The sequence below is a fragment of the Periophthalmus magnuspinnatus genome, chromosome 14, assembly GCF_009829125.3.
Source record: "Periophthalmus magnuspinnatus isolate fPerMag1 chromosome 14, fPerMag1.2.pri, whole genome shotgun sequence".
Lineage (NCBI taxonomy): Eukaryota > Metazoa > Chordata > Actinopteri > Gobiiformes > Gobiidae > Periophthalmus > Periophthalmus magnuspinnatus.
The window spans coordinates 28,326,206-28,352,599 of NC_047139.1; the positions used below are offsets into that span (position 1 = coordinate 28,326,206).

At 39.8% G+C, this 26,394-nt stretch overlaps 1 protein-coding gene across 2 annotated transcripts; it reads right to left on the reverse strand.

Annotated features, from left to right (window-relative positions):
* Window positions 1-919: 919 nt before the first annotated feature.
* On the reverse strand, window positions 920-23,789 carry LOC117382021 (voltage-gated potassium channel subunit beta-2). Of its 2 annotated transcripts, none has more exons than XM_033979093.2 (14): window positions 23,288-23,789; window positions 6,290-6,333; window positions 6,164-6,201; window positions 5,400-5,479; window positions 5,141-5,185; window positions 4,926-4,970; window positions 4,802-4,845; window positions 3,586-3,672; window positions 3,426-3,511; window positions 3,216-3,336; window positions 2,323-2,417; window positions 2,041-2,161; window positions 1,531-1,619; window positions 920-1,157 (listed from the first exon to the last, which is right to left on the reverse strand). In XM_033979093.2, the coding sequence occupies exons 1-14, from the start codon at window positions 23,572-23,574 to the stop codon at window positions 1,068-1,070; spliced, it is 1,272 nt and encodes a 423-aa protein (XP_033834984.1). In that variant the 5' UTR covers window positions 23,575-23,789; the 3' UTR covers window positions 920-1,067. The 2 variants fall into 2 exon arrangements, with proteins under 2 accessions (XP_033834984.1, XP_033834982.1); XM_033979091.2 differs by lacking the exon at window positions 23,288-23,789 and adding an exon at window positions 16,277-17,658.
* Window positions 23,790-26,394: the final 2,605 nt, after the last annotated feature.

Here is a 26,394-nt window from a genome sequence, read left to right on the forward strand (position 1 = left end):
CTGTGAAGGCAGGGTTGGGACTTTACTAATACTAGTTTCAGTTTTTGATTGTAACGTTCACACAAGGATATAAGATACACCGTTCAAGCATCACATTATGACCAACATTATTTGTGATTATATCTGGGACTTCTGTATGATCAAATCAACACTTGCTAGACAATAGTGTTGCAAGTTCACCACTGTGCATTCCTTGGACATTAAGAGTAAGCTATCTTCGATATGATAGTACAACACTAAATCTGATGAAGAGCGAGGAAAGATTAGGCAAAACCTCAAGATGTTGCAACAGGCAATGTGCCATGTATGCTGCATCCTAACCCCTAGGCCACTGACAACAAAAGCTGCCATTTTGAGGATAGAGTAAGTATCAAGACAAGATGTGCACTTGCTGCCTCACCTTCAAAGAGTTTTTTCATTGAAAGTAGATAATATTTGTTCTTCACTTGTGTGGTCATAATGTTATGCTTGATCATTGCACTTCTACAGCTATACATGTGCATTTTCTTACACCACATGCTCATAACAAATCACTTTCTCTTTCAAAAGCATGTAACCTGCCTGATTCAGATTCTTGAGGCAATACCAGACTGGATTAGCTCTTGTGACCAAACTCAAAATTAACCCATTGTCCTCAACCCTGTGAAGCAGTGAGCGTGGCAGACCAGTCACATGCACATAATTGGAAATGTTAGGCTCGACGTAACCAAGGGCAACCTCTGGCTCCTGGCGACTAAACATCATACAGATTCACAAGCAGCTGAAATGGAGGCTCATGTCCGATGAAAGCACCGTTCACTGGAGGACAATGCACAGCATGTAGCACAGGTGAGTGAGAGTCCCATTGTCCAGAAACAGTTCATCCATGAGTAACTGAGCAATATATGACCATTTTTTTTCGCAATTGGAGGAGTTTTTTTTATTTTATAGTGGTTATAATGTATTGGGCAAAAATGGTTATGCACCAATACTGGAAGCATAATGTTGCAGAGGACATGCATTGAGTATAGAGCAGAAGCAGTGATTCCCAATGTCTTAGCGTCTGTCCAGTCTCAGATTGGTTTTGTTTAAGCACGGGACTCCTTCTTCGAATGTGGCTTGTTACCCAACAGAGCATCAATCTCAGTTATAGTCTGAGGGGTCATTTGTGACAATATCTGAAAAAGAAAAACAATTCAAATGTTTTTATAGTGATACTAACCTGTACAGAATGGCCAATATTAAAAGGCATGTTATTGCAAAGTAAAAATCTCCTAGATGGTCCTCAACAATTGAGCTTTTTTTTTTATCCCTTATGATTCAATTTGCAAATTTTCATTACTTTGCTAGACTTTATGGTACATTGGTTTTAAACGTTAAGACATTTCATGCAATTAAAACTATGTCAATTTGTTACACAAGCTGAAGCGCAACCATGCTTTCAATTTGGACTCAAAAGGATTTACAGTTATGAGGACCTAAAAAGCATGCAGTCATTTGTGGCTTTGTCATATGCAACAAAATGCAAAACTGGTAACTAGCCACACTTACCCGCAGTGCACCCAAGTTCTCCACAAGCTGGTCAGCATTCGAGACCCCTAGGAGCACAGAGCTCACTCCTTCACTGCGCAGGCACCAGGCTGGGACAGAGGACAGGTATTACATACTACTGTTACAATGGGTTCTTTATATCTATGTTTATATGTGTACAATACATATACAGCTAAACAATAGCACTTTTATTAGTTTGTTGTTAGTTTTTCACTTATAACAGAGTACATTTGTATGCTACGTAACTTGTAGTGTAAACTGAAGGTGAAAGTTATATTTTCTGTCATAAGCTCGGAATAAAAATCTATCAATGTTATACTTATATGTATTTTCATGTGTTTTACTTTAAGTTGATAATATTTATATACATTCATTCACTTTGAGTTTGTGCTCACTCTTATACAGATGTAAAACAGATGCACAATTCTGTTGCCGTGTTGCAGAGTAATTGTGCAGACCAACTGTGATTAAAAGTTTTAGTTCTTGTATGAGTATTTGCCTGTGTCATACCAATGGCTAACTGTGCAGCAGTGCAGCACAGGCGGTCAGCCAGTAGGTGGAGCTCTTTCACTTTAGCCAGCTGCCTTCTGCCCTCCTCACTGTTCACACGTTCCTTCAGCCACTGGTACCCCTTTAGAGAGAGAGAGAGCAAATGGAGAGAGAGCAAATGGAGAGAGATGTAATAAGGCAGTAGCGTTCTGTGCTGATTTCAAACTTCAACACCCCGCCGCTTGGGAGGAGAATTACTCTGAGTGAGGCCCCAGAGGGAGAGGCAGTTCAAATCAAACTGACCTTCATGGCTGCTCTTGAACACTCTGGCACACCGTCGCTGTACTTCCCTGTGATTAATCCACAAGCCAAGGGGGACCAGGTCATAGCTCCCACGCCTGAGAGAGGAAACCAAGAGAAACCTTTGAGTCCAGCTGTGCAATAGTCAAGACCACAGTGTCCAAGACAAGCTCTAGATGGAGCAGAGTGCACCGGACTGAGACTTTTATAGGACAGGATCAAGTGAAGAAGGCAAAGGACAATATGCCTGTTTATTATTGATACAAAAATCTAAAAGAGGGTGACACTTTATAATGACTGCACTTTTGTCAGCCTTTATAGTAGTAGTTGCTAAGCATGAATCATTTTTAGTAAAACTCTTTGTTCATTACAAATGAAGTCTTCTTCATGCTTTATTAAGGCAAATTAAGGTGCAGTAATTATAAAGTGGTACCCAAAAGATTTTCAGCATGGATTCAGAGCAATTTCATTTTCTCACTTAGATGGAGAGCGAACTAATTTCATGCTCATTAATTTGAGTGAAATCAATCCTAATCAATCATAACCATTTAACTAAATTGAGCCAGGCTTGACTGTTCCAATCCAAGCGCTCACTTTTGAATATACAGTTCAGTTATGTAAAGTTCAGTTCTACACCTTGAAATCCAACTTAACAGTTTTCATTGTGAACAGAAATAAACAGATGCGGCACAAAGTAAAAGTAAACATTACAAAGTAATGTAACTTTTGTATGACTTCAAAAGTACAATCTAAGTTACAATTAGAAATCAGCATTTTCTAGTCTGGCCATTCACATATTTACCAAAACTGAAGTAGGTTGGTAACTCCTCCCTGGTAATCCTTCGCAATCAATAATAACACTGTATTTAAATAGGACCTGGGAAGTGTTTTTGTACCTATTTTGTGGTAGAGCTCTGGCAGCTGCACCTCCACTTTGTCCCTCTGGAAGTAATGGTACTCAGCCTGCTCACACACGGGTGGAATCAGGTTGAACTGTCGTGCTACGGAGTACGCCTCCTGTAAAAAAAAAAAAGATCCAAAAATGTAACCCCACTTATTTGCACTTGTGGCCAGGAAAGCTTTCACATTCATAGAAGAGAGTTCACCATGATTTCCATTGCACTCCAGCGTGAGGTGCCCCAGTACATGGCCATACCCTGGTTTATTACGAATGTCATGGCGCGTACAATCTCTGGACAGAAGAGAGTTTGCATGATGTAACTTTAAGCAATCAACACAATGAAATACACATATTAAGAAACTCACCCTCCATTGGACTGTTAACATCATTTCTGTTGGCAAAAACAATATCTACATAATCTAGTTGAAGTCTCGACAAGGATCCTCGTAAACCTGCAATCACCAACAGAGAAAACTGTTATTTTTCTTTTTATATGGACATATTTTTGTTTATTTATGACTTCAACATGTAAGAGCCAATATGTCTTCTGCATCATGTGAATGTGTGAAATATACATTATTATAAATTATTGTTCAATATACTGAGCATTCAAGCACTACAGGAAGACCAGGTGCAGACAGCAAAGGTCCTTGATCTACAACAGGACAACTAATAGCAACAGGGCTATAACAACAACAAAATGTACACTTTCCACAATATTCAGATAAACAGGATATAGTCCTATGAAAATAGCCCTGCAGTGACCCTCCCTAGCCTCGTAACAGTTTAAACTGCATTTTTTTTGGTTATTATGCAACATCCTTCCATCAAAAGAGTCATGGCAATAACAGTCAGACAGCCAATTCAAGTCCTTACTAAATGGTCAGCCCAAGGCCATCCATTTTGTATAAACTAAAAGATGAGTGTGCACAATGCCAGCAGCCTCTTAGACGTCTCAGCAGCAGTCATTTCACAGGGCACTGATTCAATGGGCAGGAAAAGTCATGGTTCGACCTTGTGTATTTTGGTTTAGATTATGCAAATGGAGGACTACTCTAAACCAATAAGAGATACACTGTGATCAGTTTGAAGCAATGGTTCTCAAACGACTGAAATAACAATTTGAAAAAAAGAAAACATTATATATATATATATATATATATATATATATATATATATATATATATATATATATATATATATATATATATATATATATATATATATATATATATATATATATATATATATATATATATATATACACACACACACACACACACACATATATATATATATATACACACACACACACATATATATATATATATATATATATATATATATATATATACACACACACACACACATATATATATATATATATATATATATATATATATATATATATATATATATATATATATATATAAATAAGTTTGGCCTGTTAAAGACTGTAAAAAAAAAGATTGTTTGCATTGATAAGCAAGACAATACACCATTAGTAAAACGCATAGAAAGTAAAAACAATCTATGGTCAATGGTAACAGCACTGTTACAATGGAGGATAAATCAATCTACCTTCAATTATGTGCTTTCTAGACAGGCCCCTTTCAGTCTCTGCTCTGTGGACAAAACACATGAACATTATTGCAGTGATAAAAGTGTGTACATTGATTCTCTACAGTTTGAATGGGCTACTCACTGGCCTCCCCAGTAAATCTTTGTTGTGATGACAAAACTTGAGCGTCTGCAAAAGGTAAAACATAAACCACTGAGATGATGTGTACATTCTGAATATTAGTAAACACACATGGATAAATACATATACATAAATAAAACAATTATATCTATAGTGTCACTGGAACAACTATATTTTATAATGACTAGTTATAAGTGACTATAAATTAGAGACCTTACCTCCACCCCTTCTTTTTAATAATGTTTCCTAAAGTGATTTCCGCTCTGAGGATAAAAGAAATTCACACCATAAATCTCCATATGCCATCATAAAGTCAAATTTTATTCACAGCTGCAAATAAAATAATGGCGCTGTTTATTTGTGTTAAAGCAGTAGTTTCTTCACACAGTCTGGTGGCGAGTTTAAAAATAGTTGGTGTGCAGAAGGAGGAGAGAGAAGCCAAAGTTTTAATTGGATGTTGGAGGAAGTGAGACTGACCTTCCTGAGGCGTACACCTCCGCCGTGTCGAACAGGTTCACCCCATTCTCATACGCGATGGTCATCAGGTTCTCTGCCATCTGAGCACATAAGGATCAGACAAAGTCTTAATAATCCAAGGGCATTGTGAAGGGCATTGAGAAGTGCAAAGTAGGCTCATACACTGTTCAGGCGTAATACTGAGAGTCAGACCACATATATTCTGCTGTTTAAGATTACTTGGCTAATAGGGCTACACAGTTTGGAGAAAGATATCTACGGTAATTTACAATTGCAATTAGATTTGTGATACATGTATAAAAGGTAGGATTATATTCAGAGTACACAATGTAAACAACTCCAGGAACATTAACATTTGAGAGAAGACTGAACAATGAATGTTTATACAGGTATAAAATACAGGCACAGCAAGATTTTTCTATAAAAAGACATGATATTTTGTTCTTTGCAGAGGATATTCTTTTATCTAAATGATTGCAGCCTTTGTGATTTGGTAACAGTGCCAACTCAAATTGCAATTTTGATTCAATTACAATATATTGTGCAGCTCTGAGTCCCTTTCTCATCAACTTGCCGATTTTTACTACGTTTTAACACATACACTTCCAAAAAAAAGCTCCCTTTCTGTCAGTTATAACTCACCCACTGACAGTTTCCATAATGAGTGATAATATTTGCTAATCAGTTCAGTTCAAATGGATTCTCAAAGCAGCATATCAAGATTATTTGGGCATTCGAAATAAGTGAATGTGTTCAGTTCTTACCTCATCTGAGATCTGTGAACCAAATGTCACCCATGTTCCTGGATAACGCAGAGGACAGAAATTAGAGAGGTGTGCCAAAAAAAAAGAAAAGAAAACAAGTCACTTAAATGTATGGCGTGTATTTACCTAATCCTAGACAAGAAACTCGTAGACCTGATTTCCCCAGGTTCCTGTGGAAGAGATAAAAAAACATCATATTTACGAATTATTTTATATCTAATATCTATTTTATAGTGCTGTGTAAACAATCATAGTTTAATCAAGATTGAGATTCAGTCATTTCTAATAGTTAATGATCAGCTTAGGTCTCTTTCATTGTTTTTATTTTGGTCTCGCTTTGAAATGTGAATAAAACTTTGAAATCTTGTATACCAGTCCTATATCGTCTTTCTCTCAGCTCTGAAAACCTGAATCTTGCCTGTGGTTTAACTACTGCCTCTAATTATTTCTGAGCAATTGACCTTTTATTCTTGCTGCGTTAACAGTTCAGCCTGATACCGGTTGCGCTGGGGAAACACCTAGAGGCGACTTGGCCGGGCTAGAGTCCCATTTTGGAGCCAAAACTATCTGTAAAATAAACTTAAGGGGGTGGTCCATTACAGCAGATGTCACATTCAGTTATGAGGACAGCTGAATTTCGGATGGTGGGCAAAGAGATACACGGTGTACATATACAGGCGGGATGTGGCCCTAAGTCTAATTAACCTAGGAGCCAGCTGGATCTGAACAGCAACTCTGGTTTTTACTCCCCTGTGCGCTTGCTGCCTGTCTGCCTCTGCCACAAATAGCCAAATGCACAAAGACAGACTGTCAAAGCATTTAGACGCAGCCCAATGAGTCCTGCTTTTATTTGCGCCTGTCTATTTTTAATGCCTGACCTTAAGCTATTTATAGATTCCTGCATATGTAAGCATTTGTGTCCCACTGGGCCCCAGCCGTTTTGTGTAGGATTGTGAATTATATTTTTTCCACATATGCACTTGTGTAGGCGTGAAGCACATATTGTTGTGCCGGTACATTAAAAAGGCAGAGGAAATAGCACACAGGTGAATGGGTCAGCAGCGTTATACACAGAAAAAGGTGTTTGATGTAGAATATTCCTTGTATGGTGCGGAACTGCTCAGCTGCCAATGACGGCACCTAAGATCCTGACTTTGAACACTGGCAGGAAAAAAAAAAACATAATGATTGAAGGGCAAGGCTTAGTGAGTGCTGTTAAATCTAATGTATCTCATTTATCTGTTCAGCAGTTAGTCCTATGACAACTATGACATTATGGTTTTTATTTAAGATCACAAATGGAAGGTTTTAGTAAGCAGGCATTGCCAACCTTGGACTACATGAAAGCATCCAGGGAAATGTGGATGCGCTTCAATGATAAAAAAAGACTAGTAAAATATGCAGTGCTGTTTGAAGATGTAAACATACAGCGTATAGCATTAGCAGAAATTCACATTGGTACTTGTTTTTGAGGAACTGCCCGATCCTCTGCTGTCGGCCAATTAGAGTTAACCCTTAAGATTCATGTCATCTTCAGCTGTGTCACATGTTAAACTTGTCTGTAAAGAACACTAAGTCATCCACCCTTAAACAGGGCTTAACAGTGGTCTGAAAATAAAACTGGCTTGCCAAGGCTTTTGGAGGCTATTTTTACTCTTCTTGAAGCCAGTCACCCAAAAATAATGCAGCTATTGTGCTGCAAAACAAAGATATAATATAATGATTTGAGAAAAAAACATGCACGGCCATTCCATGTTAGTATGAGCCTCATATTTAGACAATATGTAAATAATTTACTATTACGAGCTCCAATCTACGGTTTACCACCTCTGTCTGCTCCATGTGCTGTTCTCAATCTCATTTACAGTAATCAAAACAGAAATGTGTGACAAACACCTCACTCTGACTCAACAGTAGCGGTAGCCACCACAAATTCTACCACACACTGAAATGAGAGAGTACAAGCCTATAAAACTGAAGGCTTTAGTTAACATGTTATTGCATTAGAAACAGGCTGGTTTCAGTGGTGAGGACTGCTGTTGTAGTCTGATGTTGTAGTTTGTGGGCAGTTGTGATTGTTGTGCGAATGGCTGCTCCTCCCTCTCAGCTCTGCAGTGCTGCAGTAAAACCACTATCAGTCTGAGCACATGCTTCTCCTTCACTGTCTCCCACATGAGCCATTACCCGCCTATACTTTACACTGTGGACAGAAAACTGAGTGGTCTATATGCCTATACTTTGTACAGTGCAGAGAAAAGTGAGTGCCCATATTTGACTGACACAGATTTGGTCAGAAGAGTCCAGAGAAGAGGGTTCTTGACGAGTTCATAAGTGGGTGGCTTTACAGCACATTCACGCTTGATGTGAATGACACTGGAGCACAGGCACAGATCTACATAGGCCACGCATGAATGCACTCGAGAGTAGAGCACACAAACACAGATGCTTCTCTGGACCCTCCATAAGCCGGACTAACCATGTTTTCTGTCCATTTTCTCTTTGTTTTAAATCACACAGTCTATACAAGGTGATTACAGAGATTGGGCCATCCAATTCATTATTAATGGGGCAGAGAATGGAGGCACACAGGTGCTCCGTCATACTGTAGTCAGCATTTTAACCTACGCTGACATTTACAGTTCGTTTTCACCTGAGACAGGAGAAGACTCTTCATACAGATGGTGAGCTGCTAACCATGGATTTTTTTCAGCAGCTTTCATAAAATGCCACACACATGCTGAGCAGGCAATTCCCCGGAGACCAGCACACCGAGATATTAATAACACATAACTGTGTGTGCCACATTCACAGAATAAAACTGTGAGAACGTATGTGGTATGATACTATGTAAGAATTGCTGTAAGAAAAGTGTTATGGTCAGTCTCTCTGCTGCTGTGTTCAACAGAAAATCTGTTACTATGAATATTCTACAACCCAACTCTACTATTTTAAAAGTATTTCTATCATAACCACATAGAATAATACTTTATTTTTTACAGGACAAGAGCCAGGCATTTGCAGCTTGAGTGGGTGGAAATCAGATACTGCTAATGTTAGAAAACTCAAGCCAAATAAAGTCATTTTATTTTTAGTCTAATGGCTTGCTTGGATTACTGAAGGACCCCTTTGTCTTTTCACCTTACCAAATTTAAGACCTGTACTTTAATGAAAAATAAATATTTTGTACCCCCTTATATACTAACTAATCAACAAATGACATTAAATAACACTGAGCAAAGGTATAACACATTTTCTGTTTAGTAGGTGAGCCTGCATTTTCAGTGCAAGCCTCTTACGAAAGCACATCAACCTGAAGTGACTTGAAGACACAGTGCTCTACTTCTCGTGTCAGCCATTATTAATGAATCAGGCTAAACAACAAGTTGCCACGTAGTGCAATGCTTTCATTTGGTTATATTACAATGCTAAAGAAACTGGGGCTGTCCTAATTATAAAGTACACATGCTGTGAGCTGAGAAGCACACACACACGCACCCCACACACACCCACACACACACACACACACACACACACACATACACACACACACACACACACACACACAGACAGCTGTTCCTCTGTCACAGTGAATCTGCGTTTTACACTTTAGAGATGTAGGTAAGACTTTCACTTTTAGCGCTTGTAATTATTCCATTTAGGCTCACTCTTTTCTTGGGAGAGTATAAAAACATAATTATTTAATGGACAGAAAACAAAGTAATCAAGACATTTTAGAAATACTTGATATAACTGAATACTGTCATGATCATTTAATGTTATGTAAGAAATGTATTGCTGTAATTGTACTTCCATGGGCTTGGTAACTCAACTGACATTGAATACATGGTTTATTATCATTTTTACATGATCAAAATGAGTTATTAATTTCAGTATGCCAATATGGAACATGGAACATGATTTGTACCCTCGGCGCAGATGTTTTGTGCTACACTCTGCATACAACGTGCCAAAATCAAAATTGTGACCTAGAATCTTAGAAAAAATGTTGCCCTCCTGCCCCCGCATACTCCCTGTGCCCTCTGTCAGAGGCTCTAGTTTTCCTGTATACTGTTGACGACTTTGTACTGATCATGCTGCCATCACACCCTGCTATTCACAGACATGAGCTGACAAAACGTAAGCCTTGTCAAATCACACTCACAGCCATCACTTCCCATTCGGCAAACCAACAGTGGGAAAAAAATGACTTTCAGTGCAAATATATACTGCAGTTCAACCTCTAAGCATAAAGTACATGGAGATTTGCAATGCAACTGGTTTGCAATGTACAACATGTTTCAGATGCACAGATTATATATTACACTGGATTTAAATTGCATGTTCATAAGCCCAAGTGACTCCACGCAGCTTAAGTAAAACGCATACTCTTAATACCACAAGTCGAAAAAGAGAATTATGTAAACCTCTGCTGAAGATCATGCCATGGAGGTGTATAATATTCTACATCGCTGTATCTTTTCATGCAAATACAAGTCTCAAAAATTGTGCTCATTAGTAGTGTTACATTGTTGATTTGTGTAGGGGTTGTTCGCCAAAAAAGTAATACAATTATAGCCTATAGTTTTATTTCAGGAGAGGTCAGTCACTACATGTACATGCACACCAGGGAAACTGTAAGCCTAGCCTAGTCCAAATAAAACAGAATTTTAAAAATGCATGTAAACCCGGGAACTACGATTAAGATGCCATGGTTCACATCTCCCCGATCAGAATAACACATCTGGAGAAGTGTGTTTGTACTCGGATGCCCGCTGCATGTAATAGAGAAGTCCAATTGGAACTAGCAGAGGTATTCAACTGCACTGGATATGAAAAAGACAGGGAAATATTAGACATGTGTTTGGATGTGATCGCTTTTGGTGAGGATCCAGGTTAAAAGATACTGTCAAGTTCATGAAACAAATTTATGGATAATGGACAATTTTTTATTTGATGTCTAGGGGGACATGAACAAATGTATAAGAATTACGCCTGACTCTTGAACAGTGATTTTTTTTAGTTTTTTTGTTTGTGCAGCCTCAACCATTATTTTCATATAATTGGTCTGGGGGGGTTTAGGTACATCAATAGCAATCCATGTGAGACCTAAAACATTAAGGATGGCCTATTTTCAGAGCAAGGCAGTCAATTGTTGGCAAGAGAGAAGACTTTGGGGCCATCTTGGCGGCTGATAAAATGTAGAAGGGCACCAAAATCATGCCTCTGCATGTCTATACTAGCACATATACATTTACGTAACGTGTTGGTTCAATAGAATAGCGATGCCAAAGCTATGCTTAGTCCTAAAAAATACAGATCAGCAAACACTGACTACACACCTGACCTGTTTCCTGGTTGCTGTTTGAGAAAAAGAGTCTGGTTACCGTGGAAACAGAGTGACATAGTTTCAGCCCATGTGACATTTGCCCCTCCAAGTGTCCCAAAATAGGTCTGTAATTATTGTTTTCGAACCCAGTGACAGAGCGGTATACAAGGCAAGAGATGGACTTATTTAATTTGAAAATTATATAGAACGAATTGCATAATTACCTCTAACAACCAGGTTAGGGTATTTTTTCTATGTTGAAGGCTGAAAGACAGTTTCAGTTTGTTCAGTTTGTTTGCAAAAGAATTATATGTCACATCAAAATGTATTAGCTATGGAACCCTTAAAGGAAGTGTATGTAGCCTGCACTCTTCCAATTAAAACAAGGGCACTACAATCACAACTAAAGCTGGTTTGCCAGGACCTAAACCTGTAGATAGTACTAATACAAGGTTGTTTTCTGATTAATGATTGTCTGCATGAGCTGGGGTTTAGGTGTTAAATTATAGTGAGAGCATTGAAACTGGCAACCCAAATATATATATATATATATATATATATATATATATATATATATATATATATATATATATATATATATATATATATATATACACACACACCCACACACACACCCCTACATACATACACACACACACACACACACACACTGCCAATACCCGATATCGACCGACAGAGACAGTGCACAGACTGAAAGCATCTTTATTATTTATATCTCAAGTAACTACAGAACAACTTTGTATAAATAAAAGACAGATTATGAGACGTTCTGGGCCAACTATGACTAGTTAATAGTCTTATTGCATCAACTTATAAGTCTAACCAATATTTGGAGGGGGATAACCAATCCAACAAATTTTTCAGTATCAGTGCTGATATCTGATACCGGTAAGGGGTCGGAGCATCCCTACCCCCAAGCTTCCCATTTAAAACTAAACATAAAGTACGTTTGAAATGAAATGAATGTAAAGATTGCGCTGAGTGAAAGTGGAGCAGAGAGCGCTGGTGCGACAGCAGGGGCTTACAGGAGTGCTAAGTGGCAGCAGATGCTCTGGTGTGTGACCCGTCAGAGGCTGATGAATCCTCAGGTTAATGGCCCAGCATGAAACACCAGAAACATGTCGTCAAACAGAGCAAACAGCTACAGTGAGCCCCTCTGAAAATTAACCCCACAGGAGAGACAGTGCCATTTTTATTCAATACCAACTGGTGGTCAGTGTAGTGGCCCATTCGTTCAAGAGTGATCCATGGTAGAAAAGATTTCAAAGGGGTTCTTTGAACACATTAAGATGTTTTTAGCTGTCAACCAGAAGCAAATATCAATTTGAAAGTATTTAGACCAGTAAAGCCATTTCTACCAATGCCAAATACATTTACCTAGAAGGCTGGTCATTTGAGTCTCGCTCTCACCAGCTCAAACAATCGTCCTCCCCTGTCCTAGGACGCTCAATCAACTTTGTCTTGAATGGCAATGGGTGGTGACATTGGCCGCGGCTTCAGGAGTAGCTCACCACTTTTGTGCGAATGAATAATGAACTACTGTAAAGCGTTAGAAACTTGTCAAGTTTATAAGCACATTATAAATGTGCCGCCACTCTTGTAACAAATATAATGTGTCCTTATTCCAAGACTGCTGCCCCAGCGACCCGGCCCCGAATAAGCGGAAGAAAATGGATGGATGGATTATTCCAACAGGTTCAAATTGATATTTGAATGGATTTCATTTTCAAATAAAATATTATTGAGGTTCAACTTTGACTGCAGGTTTCTCCAAATTTTGATTGACTACATATGTGAATACTAGATTTTGAACTTCAATCTTTTACACAGATTTTATTGTATTGATCTTCGTTTCAGAGCATGGCGACTATGTGATAGCAGAGAGCAGGAGGTGCCATGAGCAGACGGGTGCTGCTTGTTCCTGTCCTCCGTTCGTCAGTGACACAAGTGTAACACAGCGACTGTGGGTTTGGGTGTTGGACCTGCACAGCCGCCTGACAGAACGGACAGACGATCTGAACTGATTGGGAAGAACGACACACAAAAACTAAAGGCAATGCTCTGGGTGTTGCCACGGGCAACTGCAGCTGGCCATATGCTGGATAGACTTATTGAGCCGCAGCCTTCTCTATTAGTGACACTTCCCTGTGACAGCAGCAGTGAAAGCAGCTTAGTGCAGCACTCACAAGTACACTGTGTGTGCAATTAATGAAAACTGTGAGCAGAATCTGGGTTTGCCTTATGGCTCCTTCCTTTTTTAAACACTTATTAATGGAAAAATGAGATCTTGATCTACCTGATTCACAAGAGACTCAGTGTCCTCAGAGATACTATTATTTTAGATTTCAAAGAACATACTGTTGCCGACAGAAGAGGCTTTCAGGATGCATGAAGAATAAATCGTTGAACATTTCCTGAAAACTGCATCAAAAACATTTTGTTTTGTGACATTTTCTCCTCTGGGTTTATTATAACATTATTGGCTTTTATAAAAATTACAAGTAAAACTGGACTCCTGCATCGACTGGAGCAGAACTATTGCAGACATGCATTTTATTAACGCCCATCTCCGTGAACCTCACTACAGTCAGACTCAGGGGCTTCGGCTGTACACACTGTACTTTCTGTTATCGCCCATAACAATATGGAGCTTTGCTGTAGATTATATAAGCGCCTGTGAAGGTAAGCATTTTAAAAGTGTAGTAAAATAGCTGTAGGTTTGCTGAGGTAATATGCAGATGAAGTTCTCAATTTAGAGGATTCACTGTCTACATTGACTTTTTCTCACTGTAAAGTTCTAAATGACCACAAATGACCAAACATATGTCCATAAGATAAAAATGTAAAACTTATATAATAATAAATATGTAAAACTTATATAATAAAGAAATGTTATTTCAAGAAACTTAACACGTTTTGAGGTCGCTATGACATCATTTTCATAATAAAAAGTTAATTTACTGTGTGTATGAACATGCATAAATACCCTATTGTGTTTTCTTTGTTGTGTTTTTTTTTTTTTTTTTTTAAGTTGAAGGTAGTTTTTGGTGCACCTTTTTATTTGATGTAAATAATTGTGTTCTGTGAGATAAAAACAGTGTCTTGGATCCTTGCTTTACCAATGCAACCTCTCTACTACCTCTATTGTGTAATAAGTGTTCATAATACAACCATGTGCACTCATAGACACATCTATAAACAGCGTCACCTGTGACCTTGTTACTCATGCAGGATTTGCAAGTAATGCTCATGGTGTAGATTTAGAACCTAAGAGATTATCTTAGGTCAAAAGGTCGACACAATCAATCTGAGATGCAAACCATCTCAGTTTCAGAGCTCTTTAATATGTCCTAACTTACAATTAACCTTTCACCTTTGGGTCTCTTTATCCGCTTCACAATGGGACATTACAAAATCAAATGTATATTTTAGGGCATCCCCATAGGTCACTGTGTAGTACATTCTAGTAAGCCTAACTGAGACTGGGGACACTTCATTTTTTGCCCTCTCTTCTTACACAACATCTAAATCTATTTCTTATATCTTTTCTCTACATCAATCTCATCGTGGGTCTTCTTCACTCTGAAGGCTTTAAAACCAATACTTATGTACCAATACAGATAAATTATAATATATCTTGTTGTTACAACCACCTCAATCCGGCTTCTCTCCAAACTCCACACATGAACTATCATGTTCCTCTGACGCACTCGTTAAAAAAAATCCACAAGAGCCTGAACATCTTCATGACTTTTGCATGTTCCTTCAAGCCACTATTTCAAAACGATACATAAATAACTGAAAGGGGTATCCAACTCCTAAACCAAGTGCCAAATGCGTCCCTCAGACCAATTTTTGTTCAGGCCTCCTGTTGAATGGCCCAACTGATAATAAGAATGACTTTTTATTGCAAATTTAAGTAATTCTATCAATATAATGTCAATAATGTCAATAGCATTGAGATACTGACCTAAAATGAATGATCCAAGCCATAGCTAAACTTTCAAGAAAAGAAAAAGTTCTGCTCAGCTCAGGATAAAATCTAAAGAGAGGGCAAATGCAGAAGACCACTTTCCCTACACAGACAAAGACTGCAAGTATTATCTTAAGAGAGTTTTATGTTCCTATGGCTTTAACTTTTCACAACTTTGAACTGTTCTGATGTAAAATTGAAACTGGGGCTATGGTCTAAATCAGGATTAATTCCTGCACTTCTCCTATTCTCAATAGACGCTCGATGTAGTGGGGAGAATGATGAACTTTTACAACTGTATTTTATTATGTCACAGTTATTACAAGTTTAAATATTCTACCATTTTAAAATAATGTTATATTGTCGAGGTATATAACCACTTCAGACTTAATAAAAGTTGAAAAAGTTGAATATTCTGTTGGGATATGGTGGGACTGGACTGGAAATTAAAGCTTAGATAAACAATGCCATAACACTAATTTCAGTTTGGTTGGAATAGTTTATCCCATGATACATCTCAAAAGTCAGAATTGAGTGTTCAAAATGTGTGTAATAGTGTTGACTTCTTAAATCTGTGGCACATAAAAAATGAGTGGTAGTATTAGTGAAGAGGGGCGTAAATGGCTGCACAGGGCATTAAAAAAAGTACAGGTGGTCACCCTATTTATGGTTCAGTTTGAGACACTTAGTCCTGTGAGCTTGTTTTTCTCCAGTTGGACATTCACACACACATGTAAGGAGCAGATGCAGTGTCGCAGTCATCTTACATTACCCGAATCCCACACATACTCACCTGTACTTCATGGTGGTGTGTCTTCCCATGGCTTCCTTCATGTGGGCGTGTCCCTGAGGGGCTTGCCTTGATGCTGGGGCATCTTTGATCTTTACAGACCCTTGGGAGATGTAGTTCCCATTGCTCCCCTGTCCACTGCCTCCAGATCCTCCTCCACTGCCCCCACCTCCTCCACCACCTCCGCTGCCTCCTCCTCCCCCTCCTCCCCCACTGCTGCCCCCCACCCCTCCACTGCTGCCGCCTGGTGGTGGGGCGGTGCGAAGGCCACAAAGTCGATCCTCACTTCGACTTTTGAGGTTGTGCTCTGTGCAGGCGAATGAGACCTGCATCCTGACCCTGTTGTCCTTTCTCTAGGGTGTTTGATCTCTGTAATATTGAGTCTCTTAAAATGTTTGTCCTGAAGTTGCCAGGCAGTTTTTCCTTGATATTTGGCACAGCATTCACGTACAAAGTGTTCTGGTCGGAGATTTTGGCTGGAGGTCAATGGACAGTTTTGGACAAGGGGCAGGCAAGTGTCCAGTCTCTAACATGACACACACAGCGCTACCGTCTGCTCCTGTCTGCTGATGCAAAGCTGGCAAAAGATGCTGGGACTTTTCACACTCACAAAATGCATGGGGGCAGCCCTCCAAAAAACATCAGGAAGCTTGTAAGCTCTCAGCAGTCACTCTGACAGATGGATTTTGGGGATGTGCCGAAAAGGGAAAACCCCATAACCTTTTTTACATTATAGTGCAATGGGAATCCCAGTCTTCATACAGTCTGTTTCTGTCTCCAAATTCATAATTGGTTCAGATGAATGATGTTGGCTGGTCCAGCACTTGCCGGCTCGCTGTCTTCTCTTCAGCTAGTGTCTGTGCACAGTTTAAAAGCTCCAGAGTGCACTGCAGTAATGACACAACCACGTCGGCCACTGGCATCCCTGCACCTCCGGCACATACGAGAAGGCATGTTGTCTGGCACGCACAAAACAGTTCACTCAACACCAGCAGAACAAGTCTATGATGAAGCTGATGTGAGGCAGAAATCACAGAGGGAAAGCCAATGGATGCATCGCCCAGCCTTTACGCAGCGTCAGATACAAGAGGATGAAAGATGAAAGGGGAAAAAGCCTGAATTCAACACTGGTTACCTTCAAAGGCAGTAGCAGGACGGGGTCTCATAACGGCAGCAGTGGGCTAAGAATGCCTGTGCAGGTGTCCCAATATTCGCCCAAAAAATCTCACGGTGCACACGGTGATTTGGGAAAAAAAAAAACAAAACACCGGCATCCTGGCTCAAAACGGGATCTGCAGCAAACATCGCATCATCCTAAGCGGCAATTTAACGCCTCTAAGCTTAATGACAACACTTTGGCTTTTTTCTCTTACCTTTAATGTTTTTTTTCCTCCCATATATTCACGACACACAAGCTACGTATGTGGGGGTTTGCGGCGCGCTGGCTTCCCCTCCCCTCTGTCTCTCCTCTCTCTCTCTCTCTCTCTCTCGGTGGGGTGTGAGCACTTCCATCATATTTTAGCAGCAGTGTTTTCTTTTGAGAAACCAGCGGCATAAATCATATAAAACCCTAATGGATCTGTTAGTTAAGGCGTGAGGAAAATCTAATGAATTCCACTGTCTTCCATAGTGATAAACCTAATAGTTTACAAATTGAATATTTTTCCACATAGAGAACCCCCTACTTAACCACACGGCGTTCACTAGCTACCACACCCACTACGCACAGACATTTTACGCAAAGTATTGGCATTTTAGGGGCAGTCTGACTTCACCACATAACACATGCAGGCAGTGGATCATCACCAAAGCCTCGCGTCATTTCCCGTCTGATGTGACATGATGTGGCACTTGGAACTTGTAGAGGGACAAAGATGTTCAAAAACACGATTTCCCAAACCAATATTTATGTCTCATATTTTAATCAAGCCCTTAATTTGTGAATAATTTTAAAGCCCTGTTGTGTAACTGTATAGCCAAAAACTACACTATTTTGTCCATTTTGGATGATTTTATTGCACTGAGAAACTTGGACATACTGTGAACTGGCCTGCCTCTCCACAAACCTGACTCTTACTTGGCCTGGAGCAGGGCCCCACCTGCTTGTCTCCATGGAAATGTAGTTCCTGTGCCTATAATATTTCACAGTATGGTATAAAACGTATCTCCATGGAGAATGTTCTGTTGATTTCCAGATGTATCCAGGTGGCATGCCAACTCCAGAAAGTTGCACAGTGTTATTTCAATACATTTTTCGCCCAATAGCCAATGTCAAAGTGTCAAATATAGGCTACTAACATTTTTGTGGAATTTCAGAAACCCTGAACATGAAAGTTCATATGGTCCACTTATGGGCCTCCAGTACCCCAGGGTCAGGGGACAGAGGCAAAATCCTTAGGCAGAAACAAGACATATTGCAAAAGTAAAGTTTATTTGGCTCAAAAAGGTAAGTAGATGGTCTGGGTCTGGAGCAGGCCAAATGGAGGCACTGGATCAGGAACGGAGTACTGGAAGGTCTGCACAGAGGAGAGGTGAGTATTAGCAGGTGTAATAAAAAAAAAAAAAGTTGGCAATAAACTGAGCCAAAGGTTTGTACCACAGAAGGTAAATGGATGATCTGGAGAAGAGAGGAGGGAGAGACTGGTCTTTTGTACTGCAGCAGGTGTGACAGGCTCCAGGAAGTGCTGACTCCACCCAGCTTCACACAGATAGACAAGGACACACAAGAACAAGAAGTATTACCCCTGTGTTTGTCAGCCATTGTCTTATTTTGAAGGATGGTTTTAAGAAGTGATGCACGTGTTTTGACTTCAATGTAGCGTTGTAGGTGATTCTGGACGGAAGGGACCGCAAGCTCCTGCTCCTGTTCAGGAAGTATGCTTCAATGGGAGACATACCAGTTACAGAGTATACCAGGGCAGGTAAGTACTCCATGTGGAGCCATTGGAAGCAACGACACACCAACGGGCTGACTCGAGGTCTTGATTCATCTTTTCAGTTTGTCCATTTGTCTGAGGGTTGAAGTCCTAGGAAGGACTAAAAAAGCACCAAGGGATTGAACGTGAAACATTGAACGTGAGCTACAATCTGAGACTGTCCATAGATATTCCATGCAACTGACAGCATTATTCATAAATAAATTTGTAGTTTAGCTCTGGGAAGCTTAGGCAGGGCAATGAAAAGTGCAGCCTTGGAAAATGGATCCACTATTGCGAAAATGGTTGTATTACCTTGAGAGGGGGGTAGTCTAGTAACAAAATCCAGTGCAATATGAGTACAACAGGTAGTGGTAAAAGTAACCTGGATGGTGGACTGTCACTGGATTTACTACGGGTGCAAATGTGGCAGGCTGTGACATATGAACCAGTGTCCTTGTATATTGATGACCAAAAGAAGGGTTGACGTAGGAAAGTATACGACTGACACCCAGATGACAGGCACATGTCCATTGCAAGACTTGGCGTGGCCTGAATCTGGAGCAAAGACTTTACCTGGTGGACCAAGGCCTGAATCTGGTTGTGTGCACTGTGCCTCCTCTATGACCTTCTATGACCATGTAAATCCAACGACAATTCTGCCAGAAGTTAGGATAGGCTCAGGCTCGCCGGTAGGTTCTTCTGCAAAAAAATATCTAGACAGATCATCTGGTTTAATATGTCTAGATCTTGGGCAATAGACGAGTACAAAGTTAAAGAACAATACTCAAAGGGCTTTCCGTGAATATGTTAGATTTTTGTGATCGGTCCAGACCAGAAAAGGTTGCTTAGCTTCTTCCTCTGATGACACCTTGACTGCCAGTAACTCACTGTTGCCGACATCATAGTTTATCTCACCTGCAGTCAACCGCCGGGAAAAGGCAGCACATGGGCGGACATGTCCCCCCTCGAATCTCTGGGAAAGAACAGCATCCAGTCCATAGTCCAACACATCCACCTTAACAATGAACTGCTGCGCAACACTGGCTCTGAAGTCCCTTAAGGTGATTGAAGGCAGAGTCTGCTTCAGGAGGGGTCACCATGTGGCTGAAGTCTCTAATAATTTTTGGATACTGGCCACTCAGTAACTGCTTTGACCTTCTTAAAATCAGATTTGAATTGCCCACTCTTGATAATAAAGCCCAAAAAACTGACTTTAGAGAGCCTTCACAAAAAGCTTGTTCTTCAGCTGCCTTTCAAGTACCTGATAAACATGGACCTGATGTTCAGCTTTGTTCTGTAAAAATGTTAAGATGTCATCCAGATATACAAAGACAAATTGATTCAGGAAATCCCTCAGAACATCATTGAGTGTTAGTGAGTCCTGAGGGCATCGCCTGATACTCGAAATGTCCTAGAGGAGTCTTGAATGCTGTTTTCCATTTGTCCCATGCTTTTATATGCACCAAATAGTAGGTGTTCCTAAGGTCCAACTTTGTAAATATTGTAGCTCCTTGGAGGGGTTTGAATGCTTGGCAGGGGGTACATATTTTTTGACAGTTACATTATTTAGTCTACAGAAATGTATTCATGGTCTTAGAGACAAATCTTGGAGATCTTAGAGATGAAGATGGACAGATTAATCCAGCAGCTAGAGATTCTCCTATATACTTTTCCATGACTTGGACATGTTGTCGAGTCTGCTTGATGGAAGTTTCAATAAACTGAGCCAAAGGTTTGTAGCACAGAAGGCAAAGAGAGGAGGAAGAGAGTGGTCTTTAGTACTGCAGCAGATGAGTAAAGTCTCTGATGAGCAGGTGTGAGCAGGTGTGACAGTGTTGACTCCGCCCAGCTCCACACAGACAGACAAGAACACACAAGAACAAAAGGGAGGGGAAATACAGGATGCAGGAGGCAGGAGGGACCAAACTATACACTATGATAACATACCCTCTTGCCACCCTTTGTCAATTGCCCAGATTAGGCCTATGACACTACACAGGGCGTAGGCATATAGATCTTATAGAAAAATGACAATGAAAATGCCTCACTCAGGATTGGAAAGCCTCCTGCAGATGCACACAGCACACCCCTTTTTTCATTGCTGTCAATAATCTGTTCTCGAAGGGAAAGAATTCTGCCTCCTCCACAACGGGAAAGCACAGGCAGCAAAGTGTGTCAGGCAATCAGCACTTTTTAGGACCCATTTAGAGCAAGTTGGGATGGAAAAGTTTCCATCTGTACAGAGACAGACCAAAGTGCGTGCCATCCGCAGTGACATTTGAAAAGAGGAGAGGATTTAATGATCTTCTGTCCTGTTAAAACACAGTCAGCACCCACATGGCCCTCTCACAGTGCAATGAGGTCACCATGAGGGAGCGTTATTGAGCATTGAGTCATATTAATGCTAACTACTTGATGGCAAATGTTCAATATATGTTAATGATGTTGGGTTGCACAGGGTAGCCTTCTTTTTAGCTTTGGGTGTGCATGTTTTAATCTCTCCAAAATGAGCAAATAGTGGAGTGTGACACACACAACACAGAACCAGGTTTGTATTCACAGATCAATAGACACATACACAGAAGGTCACCAGCACTTAGTTAAATGCCTGCTGTATTTTACTATCCAGGACTGAATACAAGATTTAGGGCAATGTTTAGGATTATGTTTCAAGAAAAGGTAGGGTAGGCTTAGTTATTTACTTGGTAAGCTGATTTCAATATTTTAATATACAGTGACCAGATTTTAACTTTGTAAGTCAATGTTCTCTGACTACTCTTCTGAAATGAAGAAAATACTAATGTACTTACAACATTGTAAGTACCTTAGATGTACAATTAACAGTCTTATTAAACATTTGTTATATTTGGCATGGCTCCTTCTATACTTGGCCATCCTTGTGTATTAGATGCCCTGTCCTGTGTTCTCTGAGATGTCATGTAAAAGTCCATTGGGGTTAAGCTAATGCGACTCGAGCCGCAGAACAAACACATCTGTCACATTGTCCCTTTTGGCTGGGAGCGCTGGAGATGACAGCTGCTTTGCACTCTGGAGCAGCCAAGACGATTGTTTGTGCCGCGCCTCTGCATCAAATGTGCATAGCTTTGGGAGGGCTACTGGCTAAATTTATCCTCTCTGAAAACTCCAACTTTGAAGTTCTTTGTCAGACATCTTGTTCTTCTAAAGCTTTGGTATGTCTAAAAATTATGCTGCTTTAAGTTTGTCAAAACAGACAGTCTAAAAAAAAGTCATGAAATGCTTTAAGCTTCTATTTAATCCACAAACAAATCAAAAATATCTTGTCAAAATATAACGATTTCTCGTCAAGCTGATGCCACACTTCATTATATGTGTCAAAATGTCAGTACGAAAATAGTCTGGGAATCAGTGGCTCTCAGGGAGTAGATATATAGGGTTGTAAACTTAAGCCGGATGCTATGTCAGTGCATATAGATATGGTATAATAGTATACTGCTATATTAAGTTGGTGGGGGTTGAATAGTGCACTGGGCAGCTTTAAAGGATGAGAAATGTGCATCTGTTTGAATCTATAGTTTCTGGTGCTACACTGCCATCTAGAGAACACAATTTATATTTTAAAGGGCAGTGTGTAAAACAAAATACCACCTTTAGGACAGAAGACTCAAGAAATATTTATACATTATATTATAAAGGACCACTAATAGTATTAGTATTTTATTATATGCATGTATATTTTTTGGTTTGTAAACGGTCTATTACAAATAACCAGTCCGGCCACATGTATCCTCCACTGTTGAGCATGTCATGTGTGTTTCTAACATTAACAGTTTTAAACCCACTAACCCTAACCATCCAACAATGTAAGATGACTGCATATGTAAATAGACTAAAACAACCCTAGAATCTGTATCTACTGCGTCTTGCAAATAACTTCAGCTGTTATGTAATGTATGTGTGTTTATATCAAATTCCAAATAAAAACATAACAGTAGACAACATAAATTACAATTATGTACTCCTGCAAGGTAAATACAAATATTGCAGGGGTTTTTTTTGGTCCTGACCCGCCATCAACACCCCATCCTGTCTCCTCTGCATTGTTTGTGTCTCTCACCTGTAGACCATAGCAGAGCGCTGGGCTTCACACTCGGCAAGGGACAGGCCACACTCACGCAGGTACAGCTCCAGACGTCTGCGCTCCACCAGTCTGTGAGCTGCCTCCAGGATCTGAGATGCCAGGGCCTCTTCATGTCTGTTCTCCTGCGGTTTAGTACTGCGGGCCTTGGCTACAATACTCCCAGAAGAAGAGGAGGCTTTGGGCTTCTTACTGATGCCATACAGGTCCTCTACAGAGTACTTTCCTCCTTTACCTCCTCCTGACCCACCACGGCTCGCAAACATGATGTCTAGACTCCAAAAACAAGAAAATATACTTCTTTCTTTAGTTAGAAGCTAAGTAACAATACAGAGCTATTACAGGTGCACAAAGATTTGAAGCATTTCGAAGATGTCTGGCGTCAAATGAGAACCTGTAAAGTATCGCCTATAAAAGCCCTGATTGGTCTTTTGTTGAAACAAAAAAAAGAGAAAGATTTCAGAAGAACAACAGCTGATGTGAGGTGTCCTTTTGAATCGCAAAAAATGAATAGTGCAAAGCAATCTGCATCTTTTATCTGTGAAAGGAGGGACAGTGAGGGATTTGTGCTGCAGCCTGGCCAGCTTACATGTGTAGAGATTACGAGAGGCTGGATCTCATATAATCTCAAACATCAACAGGACTATGACCTTGTCCACAGATGTACCACCTCTGAAATACACAAACATTGAGTTCTAAGGGACAAAATCTCTCCCCTGGTGTTTTTCATAGTATCTATTATTATTAGTTTGTTGTCTTGTATAGCCATAAAATCAGAAGAGGCTATATAACTGACAATAAACCAGCTACCATACATGCAGCAATAACAAGATTTAGCTTGTGCAATACCATTTTTATGTTCTCTTACCTGTAGCAGCTCTAGCCTAACAGTCATTGAAATTGAATTATTGCAGGAAGACAGATACCGTAACCTCAGTGGGCAGACACAGGTATGTCAATGTGTATTTTGCGCATTGGCTTCTTTGTCAGTTTGTGAGTATATATCTTTATTTAGTATCCAGTCTTATAGCACACTATTTCCAGAATTTGGGCTCTCTATGTTCAATTATTGACAAACCCTTGCCATTCATTCAGATATAATACCAAATCACCTGTACACTTGCTGACTTACTTGCATTCTTTTTTTTTCTTACTAAAACCAAAAAATATTACCTTTGGTGTGACCTCAGAGACTTATAAGTAAACCATCATTGAGCTAAACTTGCTTTGTTGCAGACAGCAGTTGCACTTATTGAGTGGCACAAGCTGTGAGCACTGGGCAGCCTCACAGTGCACGGTCAAGGTCTGGGTTAATGCAATGCCAAGTCCCCAGTGCCCAGTGTTTTACTCAAACCATCTCCTCTGAACTGTACCAAGCTTCACTCAGGGATTACAGCCAGGGGGGCTTCATTGGATTCAGATAATATTAGTAAAACTCATATCTGGAAAACAATAAAGGTTACATCCCACATCGAGAGCAGATTATTTCCTCGCTGTGAGAGCAAAGACACCAAAATCTCTCATTTCAAACGCTGTCGCTAATGAGCAAAATTGCATCATAGAAATAATTACACAGGCACTGATTCTCCACACCAAGAGACTAATTAGTACAACGGAAATCACCAAAAAATAGTTTGAAAGATGAACATGGATTATCATGCAGAGGTTGTCTTGTACACAAAATTACAACAAGGGATTAGAAGATCTTAAATGAATGAAACATTGCATTCATTCATTCATGATTGACAGTTCATTCATGTGTCTGTGCGTTCCTTCATCCTATAACCTCTGTACAAAACACACATTGCTCCATAGACTTGTGCTGTAGTGGCTTTGAGAGCAGAGAGATCATCTGGGATTAAGCCCCTATAATCGTCCTGCTTCGATTGACCACACATAAAGCAGCTGGGTGAGGTCATTCTCTCCATCCTCCACTGTGTTTATTACAAATCTAGACTGTTTAAGGCATAAAAGTCAGACTATTCTAATATTCCACTGGGTTAAAGAAGATGATATGTGCTTATAGGAGATATAGGTTTGATTGTGGAACATGACCTGTGACAGTCTTTGAGCTTGGACTCCGAGGTGTTCTTTAAATTGTTGCATAATAGACACAGTTAGCAGTATTTATGTAAAATTGTTTATGTTATAATTTGGTGTTTTGGTTCTCAAGATGATTATCCAATTGGAAAGCAGAATGAACATCCCAGTGCTGTAATCAACCTATAATGCCTCTCTCTGATCTGAATCCTCACCATCCCATACCTTTTTGTTAGTCATCAGTTAGCTAGTGCTCCCACCTCTAAACTTTTATGGGTTCAATTCTTGTGGTTTTCAGGATTGTATCTGACCAATGTCTGTGGCGCGTCCCTAAAAGGCTATTGCAGCTGTGATCGTCTTTAGTCTGTCAGGAAAAAGATGAAAGAACATTCTCATAATCCTCTGCCTCCCACTATTAGTATGCTATTCATAAAGCTGTCAGATGGCAAAAGACCCAATGCTCTATGTTATAAGCAGTTTGTTTAGTTTCTTGTTAATTATTAAAAAGATACTGCTGAGTAAAAATTTTAATGACAACAGTGACCGCTCTATGAACTGCTGTTGCACTTGGAGCTTGTCATTCATTGTTAATTAAGATAATGCCCCAGGATTTTCACGCTGTTGAAAATATGTGAGAATGCAATTAGAAACCAGAGGATTATATTTTGGAGGAATTTTCACTGTCAAGGCTGACCTAAAACTGTACGGCTGATGTAAACGTAACGTAGCAGTTCATTAGTATAGTCCCATAACACTGTTTCCATTTATACTAGAGTATATAATGCCTATCATGGTGAAGGCTTTATCATGACTACAATAACTTTAGGATTAGTTTCACTTCTAATTTTTCAATGTGTCCACGGAGAAAACCCAGCCACTCACCATCATAGATTAATCAAGTAAAGTGCACATAACTGAAGTAGCTGTGCAATATGTAGCTCTTTAAAGAATTAAAATCTAACGCAAGGGGGAAATACAATATTGATGGTAGGAACAGAACCTTGAGAAGGAACAAAAAGAACCAATATGCAATCATCTTTATCAAA

Excerpts from the sequence above, each read along its gene's own strand:
- LOC117382021 (XM_033979091.2), bottom strand. The coding sequence starts at position 16,605 with ATGCAGGTCTCATTCGCCTGCACAGAGCACAACCTCAAAAGTCGAAGT. Across the intron at positions 3,512-3,585 it reads TGTTAACAGTCCAATGGAGG|AGATTGTACGCGCCATGACA; the intron begins GTGAGTTTCTTA and ends TCTTCTGTCCAG. Across the intron at positions 2,162-2,322 it reads GTTCAAGAGCAGCCATGAAG|GGGTACCAGTGGCTGAAGGA; the intron begins GTCAGTTTGATT and ends CTCTCTCTAAAG.